This window comes from Littorina saxatilis, linkage group LG6 (genome assembly GCF_037325665.1).
Source record: "Littorina saxatilis isolate snail1 linkage group LG6, US_GU_Lsax_2.0, whole genome shotgun sequence".
In the NCBI taxonomy this organism is placed as follows: domain Eukaryota; kingdom Metazoa; phylum Mollusca; class Gastropoda; order Littorinimorpha; family Littorinidae; genus Littorina; species Littorina saxatilis.
Window position 1 is genome coordinate 3623059 of NC_090250.1, and position 21000 is coordinate 3644058.

General features: G+C 42.6%; 1 protein-coding gene across 1 annotated transcript in view; it reads right to left on the bottom strand.

Moving 5' to 3' along the window:
• The window catches only part of LOC138968325 (neurobeachin-like), a gene marked incomplete in the record, with an annotated part of 320875 nt that overhangs the window by 271916 nt on the left and 27959 nt on the right, over window positions 1-21000 (bottom strand). Inside the window, 12 exon segments of the mRNA XM_070340879.1 lie at window positions 691-859; window positions 2102-2254; window positions 3325-3433; window positions 4498-4580; window positions 4977-5039; window positions 6808-6948; window positions 14462-14518; window positions 15991-16137; window positions 16723-16842; window positions 17496-17622; window positions 18043-18164; window positions 20016-20111. Coding sequence (XP_070196980.1) covers window positions 691-859; window positions 2102-2254; window positions 3325-3433; window positions 4498-4580; window positions 4977-5039; window positions 6808-6948; window positions 14462-14518; window positions 15991-16137; window positions 16723-16842; window positions 17496-17622; window positions 18043-18164; window positions 20016-20111 — 1387 coding nt within the window.

A 21000-nucleotide genomic window follows, 5' to 3' on the forward strand; every position in this document is an offset into this window, starting at 1 on the left:
AGTGTTAGGGCTTAGCTGCTGACATAACTAACAGGCCAATTTCTGTGGGAACCAGGTTTTATGCATGCAAGCAGCCACACTAATCAGTAAAATGGCTAGCCCCTTCACTATCATCGTGGGAACCAGGTTTCATGCATGCAACCAGCCACACTAATCAGTAAAATGGCTAGCACCTTCACTATCATCGTGGGAACCAGGTTTCATGCATGCAACCAGCCACACTAATCAGTAAAATGGCTAGCACCTTCACTATCATCGTGGGAACCAGGTTTCATGCATGCAACCAGCCACACTAATCAGTAAAATGGCTAGCACCTTCACTATCATCGTGGGAACCAGGTTTCATGCATGCAACCAGCCACACTAATCAGTAAAACGGCTAGCCCCTTCACTATCATCGTGGGAACCAGGTTTCATGCATGCAACCAGCCACACTAATCAGTAAAACGGCTAGCCCCTTCACTATCATCGTGGGAACCAGGTTTCATGCATGCAACCAGCCACACTAATCAGTAAAACGACTAGCACCTTCACTATCCTCGTGGGAACCAGGTTTCATGCATGCAACCAGCCACACTAATCAGTAAAACGGCTAGCCCCTTCACTATCATCGTGGGAACCAGGTTTCATGCATGCAACCAGCCACACTAATCAGTAAAACGGCTAGCACCTTCACTATCATCCACTCACCCATGCCTTTTGGCACAATGCCGCTGCGGTCAAGGGGGCTGACCACCCAGTAGTAGAACTTGAGGGAGTGCATGGTCTGCAGGATGGCCGACACGCGACGGATGTTGGTGTAAATGTGAGCGTCGTTGATGAACTCTGTGGCCAGGTAGCAGTACAGCTTCGTTTGCACCTGTCCAACAATAGGAATAGTTTACTGTCGGTTCCTCGCAAATCGTTCAAAAGTATAACCGATCTCTCACAAAATGTGTCTGCATCTGTCCAACAAGAGAAATACAGTGGAACCCCCCTTTTAACACTTTCTACCCCACCTATGTTGACCCCACCTATGTTGACCCCACCTATGTTGACCCCACCTATGTTGACCCCACCTATGTTGACCCCACCTATGTTGACCCCACCTATGTTGACCCCACCTATGTTGACCCCACCTATGTTGACCCCACCTATGTTGACCCCACCTATGTTGACCCCACCTATGTTGACCCCACCTATGTTGACCAATTTTTTTTTAGCCGAGACCAACTGTGTTGCAGCAGGTCACTCAGAATTGTAGTAACTGTGTAGTAACTGTGTATCAACACGCTGGAATGCAGGCGTTAGATGGACGTTACAGGAAGCGACTGAAGCTAACAGTCTGAGCGGATATATCCGTACCTGGTCAGATAGAGCCATATGAGTGGGTACGAATATATCCGTACCTGGGAGACAATGAGTTCAATCTGACACTGCCAAACATTTCTTCTTGTAATTACATAAACATCTTGAGTCTTAAAATGGAGGTAAATTACAGAGGTAATTAACAGAGGTAATTAACAGAGGTAATTAACAGAGGTAATTAACAGAAAATCTGGAAAGTAAGGTTTCTTCTTCTTCTTCTTCAGCGTTCCAGAATTTTCTGGTTACGTGTGAGCTCGTTTGCCCATTTGGGTTCCCCACACTATACTCTGAGAGCATAGTCAGCTCACTCCGCTTTCGTTGAGTAGGTATGCTGGGTATTTTCGTGTTTCCATAATCCACCGAACTCCAACATGGATTACAGGATCTTTTCCGTGCGCACTTGGTCTTGTGCTTGCGTGTACACACGAAGGGGGTTAAGTCACTAAGCAGGTCTGCACATAAGTTGACCTGGGAGATCGGAAAAATCTCCACTCTTGACACACCAGGCGGCAGCGACCGGGATTCGAACTCACGACCTCCCGATTAGGAGGCCGACGTCTTACCACCACGCCACTGCGCCCGTCAGTAAGGTTTCAAAATGGTGGTCTTAAAGGTGGGAGTCTTACAAGGGGGGTTCCACTGTACCGCTTTCTATCCCACTCTTCGCCACTGAAACACAACCCCCCCATTCTATACACACACATCTGCACACACACGCATCAACCCCCCCCCCCCCCAGCACAAACATCATTACCTCAACAGAAGTGTGTACCCAGAGCTGGGGGTTGAAGAGGATGTAGTCAAAAAGATGTTTGAGCAGCACAGCCCCTGTGGGCAGCTTCACCAGGTATTGTGTCAGCTCCAGGAATGCTTCCAGAACTGCTGGGGTGATGTGGTCTTTAGAGGACTGAAACACAATACTTGGTGGTTGTAAAGTATGTATAACATAACACAATACCACTTTATTTTCCCAATAGAGAAATTCAGTCCATTTATTTATTTATTTATTTATATGGTGTTTAACGTCGTTTTCAACCACGAAGGTTATATCGCGACGAGGGAAAGGGGGGAGATGGGATAGGGGAAAGGGGGGAGATGGGATAGAGCCACTTGTTAAGTGTTTCTTATTTACAAAAGCACCAATCAAAAAATTGCTCCAGGGGCCTGCAACGTAGTACAATATATGACCCTACTGGGAGAATGCAAGTTTCCAGTACAAAGGACCAAACATTTCCCACACACTGCCTGACCAAAATCTCTACAAACATTGACTACATTCTATACAAGAACCACTCAACAAGGGTAAAAGGAGAAACAGAATCCATAAGTCGCCTCCTACGACATGCGGGGGGCAGAGAAATAAGGATGTGGAAAAGAAGACTTTTGGTAAGTGAAATAAAGGTGATGGATCCAGTCAGGTAGAAATAAGACAACAAGAAAAGAATTGGAAAACTGCAGGGAATAGTAGGGAGAGTTTTCTTGGAAGGAAATATAGGTGAAAGGACTGGTAAGGCAGAAATAAGACAAAAGAAGAGAAGTAAAGGGGTGGGGTAGCTCTGTGGAAACACTCCCGCCGCGTGAAGGCGACCCCATGGGAGCATTCAGTCCATTGCTGATTACAAAAACCCTTCAACACAATTAACTTTATTTTTAATAACATTATAAACACTTTCATATCTACACCTATCACAAATCTATAGGGTAATATAATTCAAAATATTTGAAGATAATATTCGCCCCCAAATGTACACTTTCACTTGGCACTGTGTCACTTCTAAAATTGTACCAATCACAATCAGAATGGTCTGGGCCTCAGAGGAATGAAACACCCTGTAAAAACAACTTCAAAGATGAGGCATAAAATGAAAACTCGCAGTGCTCATAATTATACACAAGGCATCTCTAAATAACATAATAAAACTCAGACAAGAAAGCAAAACAAATTACTGAGCCCAAGAAGGCAAAATGTCAGCTGACCTTTTCCAGCATGTAAGCGATGACGAGGAATCCTCTGCTCTGCAGCAGTTGCTGTTGAATGGCCGACGAGCTCTTCAGCAGGTCACACAACAACCCCATCAGGTTGGAACTGAAACACAAAACACACGTCTCATGCATTGACGCTCACATCAAAAGGAAACTACTGTATTGATCTGATCTTATTTTTTATAGCTGCATATGTTGGGTGTGCTTGGCTAGAGTGAATGGAGTGAAAACCGCATCTGTCAAAATGAATTCCCAAACTTGGGCAATACAATATTCTGTATTCAGTATTCTGACCGTTTTGGAGGAGTTTGGAGACTTTGCAAATGATTAGAACATCACAAAGGCACTGGATTTTACGAGAACACTCTTCCAAGTCAAAATTTATCAATCAAGAAACTCCGATAATACCAAACTTTTAACACTTAGCCAAGAAAACCACACAGAGCATATTTCAGTGTACATTTAAAAAAACAACTTTTAGAACCACCCTCACCTCCAAAATGGCATATGGCTGACTAATTGGCGGGGTATAACGGTCATACACATAAAAACCCACTTGTGAAAAAGCGAAGAAAAAAACCCGATAGTACATGGGAGTCTTATGCCATGAATAAAGAAGAAGAAGAAGAAGAAGACCCCCCTCATTTTACAACCGTGTGCGGGCGGGGATGTAGCTCAGTCGGTAGCGCGCTGGATTTGTATCCAGTTGGCTGCTGTCAGCGCGAGTTCGTCCCCACGTTCGGCGAGAGATTTATTTCTCAGAGTCAACTTTGTGTGCAGACTCTCCTCGGTGTCCGAACACCCCCCGTGTGTACACGCAAGCACAAGACCAAGTGCGCACGAAAAAGATCCTGTAATCCATGTCAGAGTTCGGTGGGTTATAGAAACACGAAAATACCCAGCATGCTTCCTCCGAAAGCGGCGTATGGCTGCCTAAATGGCGGGGTAAAAACGGTCATACACGTAAAAGCCGTAGGAGTTTCAGCCCATGAACGAACAAACAAAAAAATACAACCTTGTTTTTCAGACTTTCTGTTCATGACCTGTACATTTACCCCCTTTTTAAGACTCCCTCAATTTTTAAGACCTGATTTTCTCAGATTTGTGGAGGTGTTTAAAGGAGGGTTCCACTGTACTTGGGACAGAGAGCGGTGAGTGTATACTGACCACGTGGTGTAGTCCACCAGGCTCTCCTTGTCGGGACCCTGGCACACAGGCAGGTCTAGCTGACCGAACAGGGGAAACATGATCTGCAACACAAAAATTCACATCATAGGAATAAGGACAGGAAAAATCATTGGGAAAAGAAACACAGGCATAGACAAACGTAACATACACAGAAAAACATTCATACACACACACACACACACACACATACACACTAACATACATGCATGCACACAAAAACGCATGTGCACACACACATACACACACACACACACATAAACACACTCGGACACAGACAGACAGACACACAGACACACACACCCACTCACAAACACACACACACACACATACGCGCACACACACACACATACATAAACATCCCACATACCCACCACCCCCCACCCACCCACACACACACACACACACACACATCCCACCCATCCCCCCCAACACACACAGATGCTACACACACACATTACCTGAACACCCCCAAGGGAATGCAGAACACTGTGTATGGAGTGAGTTATCACAGCCTTCACTTCCTGCACACACAGAGGAATCGATGCATAATCCAGGTTATTTTGTCGTCCTTCACTGGCAGCCTGTAGATACAGTATTGGATATTGGGGCGAGTCAGAGTGACTGAGACACACAGAGAAAGACAGTCACACAGAAAGTCAGGGTAAAACAATCTGAGAGAGAGAGAAAGACAGAGAGATAGAGAGAGATATATAGTGAGAGATTTTGTTTGTTTTTTTTTTTTTTTTTTGTTGCTTAACGCCCAGCCGACCACGAAGGGCCATATCAAGGCGGTGCTGCTTTGACATATAACGTGCGCCACACACAAGACAGAAGTCGCAGCTCAGGCTTCATGTCTCACCCAGTCACATTATTCTGACACCGGACCAACCAGTCCTAGCACTAACCCTATTATGCCAGACGCCAGGCGGAGCAGCCACTAGATTGCCATTTTAAAGTCTTAGGTATGACCCGGCCGGGGTTTGAACCCACGACCTCCCGATCACAGGGCGGACGCCTTACCACTAGCCACCGTGCCGGTCATAGTGAGAGATACAGTATTGTGAGAGAGAAACAGAGAGAGAGAAAGAGAAAAACAGACAGAGAGAGAGATAGTGAGAGAAACAGAGAGTGCAAAGAGAAAGACAGAGAGGTTGAGATACACAAAGAGAGAGAGAGAGAGAGAGAGAGAGAGAGAGAGAGAGAGGTTGAGAGAGCAAGATAAAGAGAGAGAGACAGCTCTACACAGAAAGCTACCAGATGGACTAGCTGATTCAGGGTCCAAACAATCAGTGAACACCTGGGACCTAAAGCTTCTTTCTTTCTCTTTATTTGGTCTTCAACGTCGTTTTCAACCACGAAGGTTATATCGCGACGGGTACCTAAAGCTTTACTAAGCATTCACAAAATAAAGTGGTGAATGAACTGAGTTAGACATTTAGACATAAAAATCTACCCCCATTGTAAGACAAAATGTTCTGTTCATAACCTGTAAATCTACCCCCATTGTAACACAAAATGTTCTGTTCATAACCTGTAAATCTACCCCCATTGTAAGACAAAATGTTCTGTTCATAACCTGTAAATCTACCCCCATTGTAACACAAAATGTTCTGTTCATAACCTGTACATCTACCCCCCATTGTAAGACAAAATGTTCTGTTCATAACCTGTAAATCTACCCCCATTGTAACACAAAATGTTCTGTTCATAACCTGTAAATCTACCCCCATTGTAACACAAAATGTTCTGTTCATAACCTGTAAATCTACCCCCATTGTAAGACTAAATGTTCTGTTCATAACCTGTAAATCTACCCCCATTGTAACACAAAATGTTCTGTTCATAACCTGTAAATCTACCCCCATTGTAAGACTAAATGTTCTGTTCATAACCTGTAAATCTACCCGCATTGTAAGACTAAATGTTCTGTTCATAACCTGTAAATCTACCCCCATTGTAAGACTAAATGTTCTGTTCATAACCTGTAAATCTACCCCCATTGTAACACTAAATGTTCTGTTCATAACCTGTAAATCTACCCCCATTGTAAGACACAATGTTCTGTTCATAACCTGTAAATCCAACCCCATTGTAAGACAAAATGTTCTGTTCATAACCTGTAAATCTACCCCCATTGTAAGACAAAATGGCTACATAAATGGCATGGTAAAAAGTGTCACACATGTAAAAACACTCTCATGCAAAAGACATGAGTGTACATTCAAGTTTTAGCCCATGAACGCAGAAGAAGAAAGGACGGAATCTGTTTTCTGTTTGAGCTGTACGCACCTGACACATCATGGCGTGGGGTGTGTGTACGAAGTAGGACGGATTGCCTTTGGGCGAAGACTCTAAACACAGCTGGCTGTCGCAGGCGATGGGGTTGTACATGAACACGATGGAACTCGTCAGTCGCCCGTCGTACAGTATCTGTACACAGTCATAATGGGGACATTTTAATAAAGTGGAACCCCAATTTGAGACTCCCTCCTTATTAAGACTCCCTCCCTTTTAAGACCCTATTTTCTCAGAATTCTTGTTCATGACACCTGTAAGTTTACCCCCATTTTAAGACTTGTTTGTTTGTTTATTTGTTGCTTAACGTCCAGCCGACTACGCAGAGCCATATCAGGACGAGGAAGGGGGGGATGAAGGGGGCCACTTGTCAAGCGATTCCTGTTTACAAATGCACTAACCCATTACTTGTGTCCCAGCAGGCTTTAGTAAAACTAAATTAATACCTACTGGAAGATTACCAGTTTCCAGTATGTTAAAATAGGCTTAACCTATCTACTGCTGGACTTACATCAGAACACTAACAGATTAAACTATACATGAATCGCGAGACAAGCGGCAAGAGAAGAGATTTTTGGAAAAAATACAGGTGAATGAGCAAGAAGGCAGAAAAAAGAAAAGAATTCATGAAGAAAAAGAGAGCATGACAGGAAAGAGGAACCAAAAATCTACCTAACAGCAAACTAGAAAGCTCCTGCGGTTCCAAAAACAGGAGGGGCCTTTAATTTCATAACCGCAGTGCCCCACTGCGGGACATTTTAAGACTCCCTCCTTTTTAAGACTCCCTCCTTGTTAAGACTCCCTCCTTGTTAAGACTCCCTCCTTGTTAAGACCTTGTTTTCTCTGCTTTTGCATGATCTTAAAAGAAAGGTTCCACTGTAGCAGGAATTACACATGATTCTAGAATCTTTAAAACACTTTGTTAGCAGGAATTACACATGATTCTAGACTCTTTAAAACACTTTCTTGGTTCTAGACTCTTTAAAACACTTTGTAAGTTAAATTTACTCCTTGAGAAAAAGTGTAAAAATCTCACATCAAACCTTTTCCAAAAATGTTTACCACAATTAAATGCCCCTGCTTTTTCTTGCACACTAACGAACACTCCAGAATATATATGCTCTCTCCTCTTATTCACATGCTCAGTCTCATCAAAAGCCTTACGCAACCAAGAAAAAATACATTCCACAAAAGAAAATCAGAAGCTCTTAGGACATTTTGCAATGCAACCATCAATAACAAAGTGAGAAGAAGGAGCCCAAACAAGTAAAAAAACAAAAATCAATAGTCATTGCATTGTGATTAACAAGAAAAATCTAAACAACAAAGAGACTGTGGTGAGATGAACAAAGTTAAAAAACAAAAGATATCTGTACTCACCGATACAAGAACAGCACAAGACAGTACAAATTTTCGCTTATGTAAGCTTCATCAGGAACAAACAACCACAAAAGGCAACAAATGTTCCTGATGAAGAATCAAAAAACAAGAAAGGTAGGTTGTTGGAACGTGTGTTGTTGACATAACAATACGTTCACAGATATTTCGACCCAACGGTCATTTAAGTGAACAGACAAACAAATATTAACACAAAACTTATCTTGATACAGTCGAACTCGCTTAAGACGAATCAATGGGGATCGAGAAATAAGTTCGTCTTAACCGAAATTCGCATTAAAAGAATTGATTGATTTTTTTACTGTCACAATTTTAGAAGTAAAATTTAAAAAGTCGTGTAAAAGCATGTACATGTACATTCTGATCAATCTCCGATTTCATGGTGTCCACCAGTTCTGGTGCATGTACTACCCTGGCCAAGTTTCCTCTCAAGACATCAAAGAGACCGCCCCATAGGTTAAACTCCCCATAGGTTAAACTCGGTCACTGACCCGGGTGCAGGAAGTGTTTCCTCTCATATGAAAGGGGAACCACCTCTCATAGCTAAAACTGGGTCAATGACCCCTGGGAAGAAGGTCAGTGTCTATAAAGAAGGCCACCCAGCCATCACAATGGACCTGCCTTTGATCTCGCCTCACACGCAGATCCTTGTAGCCTTGTGACTTTTAGAGACAAAGCGGCTCTGGGGCGATGAAAACGTGTTTGTTAAAAGAGGGGTTCGTTAAATGATATGATATGTCGATCTCGGGATGAGTTTAAAGATTTCGTCATAAGCGTGAGTAAATTACAGACATTATGCATGCTTGGGAATCCAAAAAGTGCTCGTTATAAGCATAAATTCGTAACAAAGAATTCGTTTTAAGCATTTTTTTTAAGCATGAAGAAAGAGGTATTCAGTTGGGAACTTAAAACTAATACGTTATAAGTGAATATTCGTAACTAGCGTGTTCGTTTTAGGTGGGTTCGACTGTAGTTCTATGCGTTTCACGCCCACTCGTCAGGAAGCCGAGCGAATGAATTTGTAATTTGTAATTAATAATTTGTAATTACATAACATTCATTCGCTCGGCTTCCTGACGAGTGGACATAAACTGATAGAACTATCAAGATAAGTTTTGTGTGAATATTTGTTTGTCTGTTCACTTAAAAGACCGTTGGGTCGAAATATATGTGAACGTATTGTTTTGTCAATAACACACGTTCCAACAACCTACCTTTCTTGTTTTTTGATTCTGAATTTTGGAACGTTGGCAGTCTCTTTGTTTTTGGATTTAGTTCCTGATGAAACTTTCATTAGTACTGTCTTGTGCTGTCCTGGTGTCGGTGAGTACAGAATTCTTTTGGTTTTTTTAACAAGTAAAATGCTCGAATGACTCACCTTCGCCCATACATACAAACACTCCTCATTACCAAGACTCACTGATTACTCAGTTGAGCCAAAAAGCAAATAAACAAAACAACGTAAGAAATCTGAATATAATTCACAGAAGCCACGGCTACAAATGAAGATCAACTAAAGAAATGGACTGGCATGTTCATCCCTGACGTTTCTCTTCTAGAAATTCTGATCAATAACACTAAAGGAATCTGCAAATGACAGAAAATAAAACTGATTCCCCAGGTAGATTCTAGCAAGAATATACAAACTAATAATACATGGCATGGTGTTAAAGAAAATAGTGATAGCTACAGTTGCTCTTTACAGTGTACAACAAACGATTCTGTGATATTCGTAATGTGATTGCTCAGGCTTGAAACCCTATATTCTGTGATATGATAGAGTATGTATATACAGTGCAATGTTAGAATTATTAGATTGCGATAGACTTAAAGACGGTTATACCTATGTTTTATGTCATCCTGACCTCAGGTCAAAATGAGTTCGGCTCATTCTCTCCCTGACAGGATGCCTTGAGTTTCCTTGTCAGGCAAGGAAACCGTTTTTTTTTTATTTAGATCTTTTCGTAATGTGTTATGGATATAAGCAGATTCGCGATCGTCGATAATGATTTTTCATGGTGTTGTGTAATTTTTAAATTACAAAGGAATTGATATGTAAGACAGTTTCAAGCGAGCTATTTTTCGCGGCTGTATTTACTGTGCAAAAAACTCTAAATATGGCAAAAGTGTCACGATATAATCAACCGTTTGGTTTCAGCGCTCGCTGGAGCAGACGATTTTTTGACAGTGATGCAACCATATATTACGGTCTCCTTCCGGCAGCAGTCCCACAATTTCGACTTGTTTTGACCTTAGAACGATGTCTTTATCATAACTGTGAAGAATAGAACGGAGATCACTGTCAAAGTCCGCCAATATGCAATCATTTTCGTCTCGCGAACACTGCTCGAGAACAACATATGGGAGATAACTCTGTATTCTTGGTTTGATAGATTCGCGTAGGACTTTAGCGTCCAGTCAGAAAGATAACTGGCGATAGCCGTTGAGCGATGACTGATCAGAATGTGTTTTATGTGTGTTGTGAATGTCCTGATAATTCTTATTCATGTTTGTTATAATCGTTACAGGCCGGCAGGGTGTGCCGAAGAAAGATTTCCATTTTTATGTAATATTTTAATGGACAATAAAGTATTGTTATTGTTATTGTTATTATGAACAACTGAAAACAGGTCAGTACTATCACCATGAATACACATTTAAAGTCAGTGGATACAACAAAACCTGCACCACCCACACAAAAATGAATAAAAATCTACATAAAAGACACCAACAAACAAAACGGTAAGAAGTTATTAACAAGTCGCGTAAGGTGAAAATACAACATTTACTCAAGCTCAGTCGAACTCACAGAATGAAACTGAACGCATTGCATCTTTTCCGCAAGACCGTACACTCGTAGCATCGTCTGTCCACCGCTCGTGGCAAAGGCAGTGAAATTAACAATCCAGAAAAGCGCGGTAGCGGTTGCGCTGAGGAGGATAGCACGCTTTTCTATATCTCTGTCACGGTTTCAGTGACACGTTTGAGAAAGAAACTCTTGGTTGGGCGCCTTTCTCAAATTGCAACGTAATGCGCCTGTGTGCTGGCCATACCGCATTGCGGAAAAGTTTTGGCTGAGAGCACGAAATTCACGTGGAAACCGTGCGGGCTCATATCGGGTGATTCTTCGCTCACGGTTTAGAACACGTGTTCCAAGCATGCTATAGGTGTGTTTGGTAGGCGACCAGTGATTGGTCAGGAAGATCACTTGTCCCGGGATAGGCGACTGCTGATTGGTCTGGGAGATCACATGGTCTTTCTTCCCAATCTCTTCTGTCTTTCTTTTTCTACATGCTTTTGCAGACAGAGGTCTGGTGTGTTTCCGTGACTAAGATTTGGAGGATTCCAACGCGTTGCAAGACTGGTTTAGGTCTACCAACGGGCTTCTGATGTTAGTGCAATACACAGAAGGCTTAGGACGGAGGGATTTGGCTACATACTTTTGCTGACGAGCGGGAGCCAAATATTCAAGCGGTTTGCTTGGGAGAGCTACATTTTACGAGCTGTTGAGGTAATTAGCCGTTATTTTACGCTGGTGACCGGTCAATGTTTGTGAAATGTAAACTCTGTTTTGTTTCTCCATGATAGCCTATAACTTGCTCATTATAACGCTAAATTGTAATCTGTATATGGTTTTTGCAGATATGGAGAGGCGGAGAAAATGTCTTGAGTTGTTATTAAAAGTCTATCCTTGCAGGTACCACGTGCTCGCTGAAGGGGGAAGTTAGATATGTTTAAAGGTGGTAAAAGGGGGATTGTTGCCATGGTCACTGTACCAATTGCTCTTGTTTCAGCTTGTTGTTGCTGGTTGACGCCGCTTGTTGCTGGTTGACGTTGCTGGTTGTTGCTGGAGGTGTTGCTGTACGTTTGCTGGACGTTTGCTACCTGGCTGCTACCTGTTTGCTGTAGAAGACGGGCTACACTGTTGCTGTCCTTTGTTCTACGGCTGTTACTGGTGTTGCTCCAACTTTCACCTGTATGCTCCACTGCTCCACTGCGTTTCATCGAATGGACCCTGGCTACACCGAGAGTTGAGTGCACCCATGCGTAAACGCCCCCCCCCCACCTTGTCATCTTTCTAACCCTTTATGACGAACTTTGAGTTGTGACAACGTGGAGTGTTAACGCCTGTACAGGCTAAGACTTTTTACAGAGCAGCTAAGTGTTTTCTAACTTTACACGGTTCAGCGTGTTCTTATTATTTCATAAACTTTAACTGGCTTTGGTCAGTTGTCTTCATTGTTAGTTTTACGACTTGGTCGTAAAAACACTTTTGGCTTCACGAGAAGAGGGAGGTGGAGAGTTAGTGTATAAAAACAGACGTCTAGAACTTATACTTTTGTTGTTTCTAACTTTTTTGTGTGACTGCGAGAGTGGATCGTGGTGTGGTTAGTCAGTTAGCAGTAATTGACCGTTTTAGGTCATTCATTTGACTTTAAAACGTGACAATCTCTATTTTTTTAACTCTCTGAACGTGTTTTTAATCCAAACATATCATATCGATATGTTTTTGGAATCAGGAACGGACAAGGAATAAGATGAAATTGTTTTTAAATCGATTTCGGAAATGTAATTTTAATCATTTTTATATTTTTAATTTTTAAGAGCTTGTTTTTAATACGAATATAACATATTTATATGTTTTTGGAATAAAAAAATGATGAAGAATACGATAAACGTAATTTTGGATCGTTTTATATAAAAAAAAATTCATTAATTAAATAATTTTTAAGCCTCCAAGCTGAAATGCAATACCAAAGTCCGGCCTTCGTCCAAGATTGTTTGGCCAAACTTTCAATCAATTCTATTGAAAAATGAGGGTGTGACAGTGCCGCCTCAACTTTTACAAAATGCCGGATATGACGTCATCAAAGACATTTATCGGAAAAATTAAAAAAAAACTCTGGGAACTCTCATAAAAAATTTCATAAAGATCAGTCCAGTAGTTTACTCTGAATCGTTCTACACACACACACAGACACACACACACACACACACATACACCATGACCCTCGTCTCGATTCCCCCCTCTATGTTAAAACATTTAGTCAAAACTTGACTAAATGTAAAAAGCACCAGAAATATGAATAAATAAAATTAAATCAAATAAACCAACAGAAATGAAAGAAGCACAAGAAGTACCAATAAATTAAAAACAATAAAATAAAGAAACCCAAACGTACAAAGTGAAAAAAAACAAGTAGCGTAGGGCGAAATTACTACATTTAGTCAAGCTGTGGAACTCACAGAATGAAATTGAACGTAGTCCGCCGCTAGTGCAAAAGGCAGTGAAAGTGACGAGCCTGTTTGGCGCGGTAGCGGTTGCGCTGTGCTTCATAGCACGCTTTACTGTACCTCTCTTCGTTTTAACTTTCTGAGCGTGTTTTTAATCCAAACATATCATATCTATATGTTTTTGGAATCAGGAACCGACAAGGAATAAGATGAAAGTGTTTTTAAATTGATTTCGAAAATTTAATTTTGATCATAATTTTAATTATATTTAATTTTCAGAGCTTGTTTTTAATCCAAATATAACATATTTATATGTTTTTGGAATCAGAAAATGATGAAGAATAAGATGAACGTAAATTTGGATCGTTTTATAAAAAAAATTTTTTTTTTACAATTTTCAGATTTTTAATGACCAAAGTCATTAATTAATTTTTAAGCCACCAAGCTGAAATGCAATACCGAAGTCCGGCCTTCGTCGAAGATTGCTTGGCCAAAATTTCAATCAATTTGATTGAAAAATGAGGGTGTGACAGTGCCGCCTCAACTTTTACAAAAAGCCGGATATGACGTCATTAAAGACATTTATCAAAAAAATGAAAAAAACGTCCGGGGATATCATACCCAGGAACTCTCATTTCAAATTTCATAAAGATCGGTCCAGTAGTTTACTCTGAATCGCTCTACACACACACACACATACACCATGACCCTCGTCTCGATTCCCCCTCTATGTTAAAACTTGACTAAATGTAAAAAGCACCAGAAATACCAAGAGATTTAATTTAACAACCAAAAATAAAAGATATTAAAGATATCAAACAACAAATACCAATACATTACATTAAATACAGAAACAAAATAACGAAAAGAAAAGAAACAAAATAAAGAAGTCATTAAGGAGCACAAGAAATGCTAAAATCAAAAGTCCTACACCACAGCAGAACAAAAGCACCGCACAAAACTCCAGGGCTAACAAGTGTTCTATAAAACGTGCACAACAGTTAGAGTGATTTACCCTTGCTGCTGTTTCTCCCAATGACGCGACACTCTCATTGTCAAATCTAAACTGGCTCTGTATGGGAAAGAATGCATTTGATTTTACAAAGAAGCCATGTTCTGTCAGAGAAAAGGAGTTAACATAGCCCCCATAAGGTCCTTCAACATTTATAAATACAATTAGGATGGCTTAACATGACACCGTTATATTGTTCTATTTTCATTGCTTTACCTGAATACTCACCTTGTTGAAGGCGAAAGAAGTGTCACACACACATGCATGACGCATGCACGCACACACACACACACAAACAACAGACACACAAAGAGGCCAAAATATGACATTTTACTCACATAGACAGTTTTTGTTCTCCGAGACTAAGCTAGCGGTCTAGTACTCACATAGACAGTTCTTGTTCTCCGAGACTAAGCTAGCGGTCTAGTACTCACATAGACAGTTTTTGTTCTCCGAGACTAAGCTAGCGGTCTAGTACTCACATAGACAGTTCTTGTTCTCCGAGACTAAGCTAGCGGTCTAGTACTCACATAGACAGTTCTTGTTCTCCGAGACTAAGCTAGCGGTCTAGTACTCACATAGACAGTTCTTGTTCTCCGAGACTAAGCTAGCGGTCTAGTACTCACATAGACAGTTCTTGTTCTCCGAGACTAAGCTAGCGGTCTAGTACTCACATAGACAGTTTTTGTTCTCCGAGACTAAGCTAGCGGTCTAGTACTCACATAGACAGTTCTTGTTCTCCGAGACTAAGCTAGCGGTCTAGTACTCACATAGACAGTTTTTGTTCTCCGAGACTAAGCTAGCGGTCTAGTACTCACATAGACAGTTCTTGTTCTCCGAGACTAAGCTAGCGGTCTAGTACTCACATAGACAGTTCTTGTTCTCCGAGACTAAGCTAGCGGTCTAGTACTCACATAGACAGTTCTTGTTCTCCGAGACTAAGCTAGCGGTCTAGTACTCACATAGACAGTTCTTGTTCTCCGAGACTAAGCTAGCGGTCTAGTACTCACATAGACAGTTCTTGTTCTCCGAGACTAAGCTAGCGGTCTAGTACTCACATAGACAGTTCTTGTTCTCCGAGACTAAGCTAGCGGTCTAGTACTCACATAGACAGTTCTTGTTCTCCGAGACTAAGCTAGCGGTCTAGTACTCACATAGACAGTTCTTGTTCTCCGAGACTAAGCTAGCGGTCTAGTACTCACATAGACAGTTCTTGTTCTCCGAGACTAAGCTAGCGGTCTAGTACTCACATAGACAGTTCTTGTTCTCCGAGACTAAGCTAGCGGTCTAGGTGAACAATGAATGTCGAGATCAGAGTCAAATTTTATATTTTAGTCAAAAGTCAATCCATTTTCGTTGGAATTCCTTTGGAGATTTTTACGATTGAATGTACACAACCATGCACTCTTTTGTAGTCTCGTTCAGCCACCTCAGTATGAGTTTTAGTCAGGCTCTGACATCACATGGCTCAAAGATACAAAATCCAATGTTCAATTGATACATAACATGTCATGCATGAAATGTGTACTGACCTTGTATCCAGGACCCTGCAGGTAGGCCGCGTGAATTTGCTGAGGCAGCAAGGCCTCACTGAACAGGTAGACGGTGGACATTTGACCGCAGAACATGTTCTCTGCGTCTCCGTCCATGCTTGACCCCAGGTAGCACTTGTCAAACGGCTGTCAACAAACATACATACATTAAAATGTGTACAGAGGTACCTGCCAAAAGAGTCTCTACATTGCACAATGGCCTGCCATGAAAGGTCCGGCATACAGTGGAGAACCTCTAAAAGAGAAAACAGCTCTATGTTACAGTGGAACCTGCCCTAGTGGCCCCTCAAGCATCACGTGAGTGTGTGTGTGTGTAGGTGTGTGTCGGGGGTATGTGTGTGTGTATGTGTGTTTGTATGTGTTAGGGAGGGTGTGTGTATATATATGTGTATGTATGTATGTGCGTTGGGTTGCGGTGCATTGCGCGTTGCGGTGCGGTGTGTGTGAGTGTGTGTGTGTGTGTGTGTGTGGTGTGGTGTGGTGTGGTGTGGTGTGGTGTGGTGTGGTGTGGTGTGGTGTGGTGTGGTGTGTGTGTTTGAGTGTGTGTGTTTCTACATATCTGTGAGTGTTTATCGATGTGAAGGTGTAGGTGTGCATGTCTGCCCGTTTGTTCATCAAGACTTTATATCTGTGTGCACGAACGTGCATGTGTCTGTCTGTCTGTCTCTATTTATGTGTATGCATGCATCCATGTGTATGCTGATCACTCACATCGCTGGTGGACACGAGCCACGACATGTCTGTGGAGGAGACCAGCTGACCATCCACATAGGCCCGGATCTCGGAGCGACTCCACCGATTGTACACGTGTACCAGCGTCACCATGTACCACTATAACCACACAACACACAACTCAGTCATGAAATCACACAACACAAACGTCAGTCAATCAGTCAAACTCATAAATGTCATGACAAGTAACAGAAAAAACAACACCCAAGTGCTAAGTTCCGCTTTGACCTAAAAAGGTCTTCTAGACCTGAGCTATTTTTATTTCTCTCATGAGTTCAAAATGAATCAAGAGATAGATAGTTCTGGGATACAAAAAGCATGTTAACATAAATAAAAATCTGAGAAAATCAGGTCTTAAAAAGGGAGAGAGTTTTCAAATTGGGGTATATTCACAGATGTTATGCACACACACAATCTAACAAAGTACGGTCTTAAAAAGGGAGAGAGTTTTCAAATAGGGGTATATTCACAGATGTTATGCACACACACAATCTAACAAAGTACGGTCTTAAAAAGGGAGAGAGTTTTCAAATAGGGGTATATTCACAGATGTTATGCACACACACAATCTAAAAAAGTACGGTCTTAAAAAGGGAGTTTTCAAATAGGAGCATATTCACAGATGTTATGCACACACACAATCTAAAAAAGTATGGTCTTAAAAAGGGAGGAGACTTAAATTGGGGGGGGGGGGGTCTTAAATGGGAGGTTCTACTGTATAAAGATGACATAGACCGTTGAAAAGGACTGACCTTGCGAGGGACAAACTCGTACTTGACGCAGTGCTGGAACCCCTTGCCTTTGACCTTCATTGCCGTGATTATCAGCGACTCGCCGACAAAGTGTGCTGAGTAGCCGATGCCTTTGCTTGTCCGGAAACTGCACAAGTATGAATATAGTATGAATGCAATTGGTTTGGGTTGATTAGTTGGTTGGTTACTTGTTCCCTTGTCTGTTGTTTACTTTGCTTGTTATTTTCTCCTGTTAAAGACATATGGTACCGATCACACACAAAAACAAGACGTCTCTTTTTGACACTCTCTTTCGAAGTGAAATCTGACGTCAAAAGCCAAACAAAGTTAAAAAAAAAGTCATAACGTATCAATGTCGCCAAAAAAACATTCTGTCACTTCTTCTGCAAGTCTCCCGAGGAAGTAACAAAGAATTTTGAGGACAAAGTTTTTCTCGGTGACTTTAACATATCAGCAGTACAAAATTAACTGTAAGGTCACCGCCAGGCTGTCCATGCATTGGTATCATTTAATCATTAACAATAATAGCCGAAGTGCAAGCTCTGACCAGTAGATGTAGGGTTTCTCCCTCTCCACATTGGCGCCGGTGACAGGATCCAGTCTCAGCCAACAGGAGAAGGTCCAGCCGTTTTGTGACGGCCAGGTCTTGATTGGGGGTAGGGCTATATGCTGTGTGACAAACAATGCATGCTTCAGGGCAGGGCTATATGCTGTGTGACAAACAATGCATGCTTCATTTTTACTTCCATCAGAATCTGTTGTTGTTTTTCAGAAGGGAATGGTTGATATGTTTGAGTGTACTGTTATATCAATCACAATGCTCAAATTTAATTCATTTAGTACACATGTACATGTCCACACAGACACAAACACACACCCATACATGTTTGCACACACATACACACCCACACATGTGTGTGCACACACACACATGCACACACACACACACACACAAACACTCCACGTACCCCCTATTCTTTAAAGTAACAACTAAAATAGTCTATTCCTTGCTTGCAAAACATATACTGTACATTTGTTTGGTTCCCACCAACCCCTATCTCTCACTGGAAGTTACTTCTGCTCTTCTATCCTCTTCAGTCTTGGTACACCTCATCCCCCCAACATCAGCTATTATGTTTCCCTGATACAATCAACCCCTTTTCACTTAACTCCCCCCCCCCCCCCCCCTGCTTATCTCACATCCCCCTCCCCCCCACAGAAAAATCCCTTGACATCCCCCATTTCCAATACTTAACCCCACTTTAACCCTTTTCCATCATTCCACCTTAGCCCACTACCCCCCCCCCCCCCCCCCCCCCCTTTCAATCTTATTCCTTCCTACCTACACATCACCTCCAGCTGAGTGAAGGAACATGCCTGAAACGATTTAGCCTCTCAGCAGTGGACCAATTTCCAATACACATGCAATTCCTTCTAGATTCAATTTCCCCCTTCCCACACCCCCCGCCCTCCCACACACCCCTCCCACACCCCTTTATTCCCAACCACCTTGCTTTTCTTTTCTCTCTTTTTTTTTTTTTACCAAGATAGGGGGGAGGGGGAGCAGGTAGTAGGGGGGCATTAGTTAATACAGGTATCAGCCTTTGTGCCTTACCCTCCAATCTTTCCTTTGTCCCCTTATTTTACCCCCCTCCCCCCCCCCCCCCCCATCCCCTTATACCAACTTCTATTCCAGAATCGCCCCCACCCCACCTCCCTTTATACCAACTTCTATTCCAGAATCGCCCCCCCCCCCCCCTCCCTTTATACCAACTTCTATTCCAGAATCGCCCCCACCCCACCTCCCTTTATACCAACTTCTATTCCAGAATCGCCCCCCCCCCCCCCTCCCTTTATACCAACTTCTATTCCAGAATCGCCCCCCCCCCCCTCCCTTTATACCAACTTCTATTCCAGAATCGCCCCCCCCCCCCCCCTCCCTTTATACCAACTTCTATTCCAGAATCGCCCCCCCCCCCCCTCCCTTTATACCAACTTCTATTCCAGAATCGCCCCCCCCCCTCCCTTTATACCAACTTCTATTCCAGAATCGCCCCCACCCCACCTCCCTTTATACCAACTTCTATTCCAGAATCGCCCCCCCCCCCCTCCCTTTATACCAACTTCTATTCCAGAATCACCCCCCCCCCCCCCCTCCCTTTATACCAACTTCTATTCCAGAATCGCCCCCCCCCCCCCCCCTCCCTTTATACCAACTTCTATTCCAGAATCGCCCCACCCCCACCTCTTTCTTTTTGTATCCCTTTTTTTTTCTTGTTAGTTGCTTTTTTTCCCCTTTCTCTTTGTGCCCCCTTCTCCCCCCCCCCCCCCCCCCCCCCTTTCCATCCCATCAACTTCCATTTCCTTGACGCCCCCACCCCACCCCACCCCCACCCCCACCCCTTTCTTTTTGTATTCCTTCCTTTTTCCTCCCTGTTAGTTGCTTCCCAGCAGTCACCCAGTTTCGAGTGTGCGTGCAGTTCAAGCTTGGATCCTAGCCTGCAGACAAACCCCACTTACCGAGCCCTTCCTGCCAGGAAAGCTGAAAAACTCATCTGGTCCCGATCGCTGAGGCATCTGGCGCAGAACGCTGATCAGTTTCACAGAGTGTCTCGGCTGAAACAAAATGAACAAAGTTTGACGGTTAGAATGCATTGAGCTTGTTCTTCTTTGAAAAGTACTCAATCACTCTGAAGAATCTGACGATTAGTTTGACCGAACATCTAGGCTGAAACGACATCGACAAATTAATACAGTTACAATGGAGCGTACTTCTTCGTAAAGTACTAGCTGTAACACTCTGAAGCATGTACTAATCAGTTTCACCTTATGTCTTGATTGAAATGACATCAACAAACTGTGACAGCAACGATAGAGTTTAATTCTTCCAAAAGTACTGAATCACTCTAAAGCATCTGATGATCTATTTTACTGAGTGTCGGGGTAGAAACAACATCAACAGTTGTAATGGGGCTTATTTTGCTCGCTTCTACATTCAAAGCGCTCAGTCATTCTTGAGCCAGTCATACATTGGAATCCCCGTTTTAAGACCTAAAACAATCTGAAAAAATCTGATCTTAACAGGAGTAAGTCTTAAAATAGGGGTAAGTTTACAATGGATATGAACAGAATTTCTGGTAACAGTCTTAAAAGGAAGGGAGTCATTACTGGGACATAGGTGGGGGGGGGGGGGGGGGGGGGGGGGGGGGGGGGGGAGGGGGGGGGGGGGGGGGGGGGGTCTTGAAAGGGGGGTTCCAGAAATAAGTCGATAAGTTTCACTGGGTGTCTGAGTTGAGACTTCTTCTTCTTCTTCAGCGTTCATCTAGGCCAAGGCCAAGATGACACACAAGACAACACACACAATCATATTTGTGATGGTGACAATGGAACCCACTTGATTGCCCCCTTCCTTAAGTAGTGAATCCGACCACAGCATCTGAGGATCGGTTTCTTCAAGTGTCTCAGGACTGACACACTAACAGTACAAGTAATTCTGACCACAAGG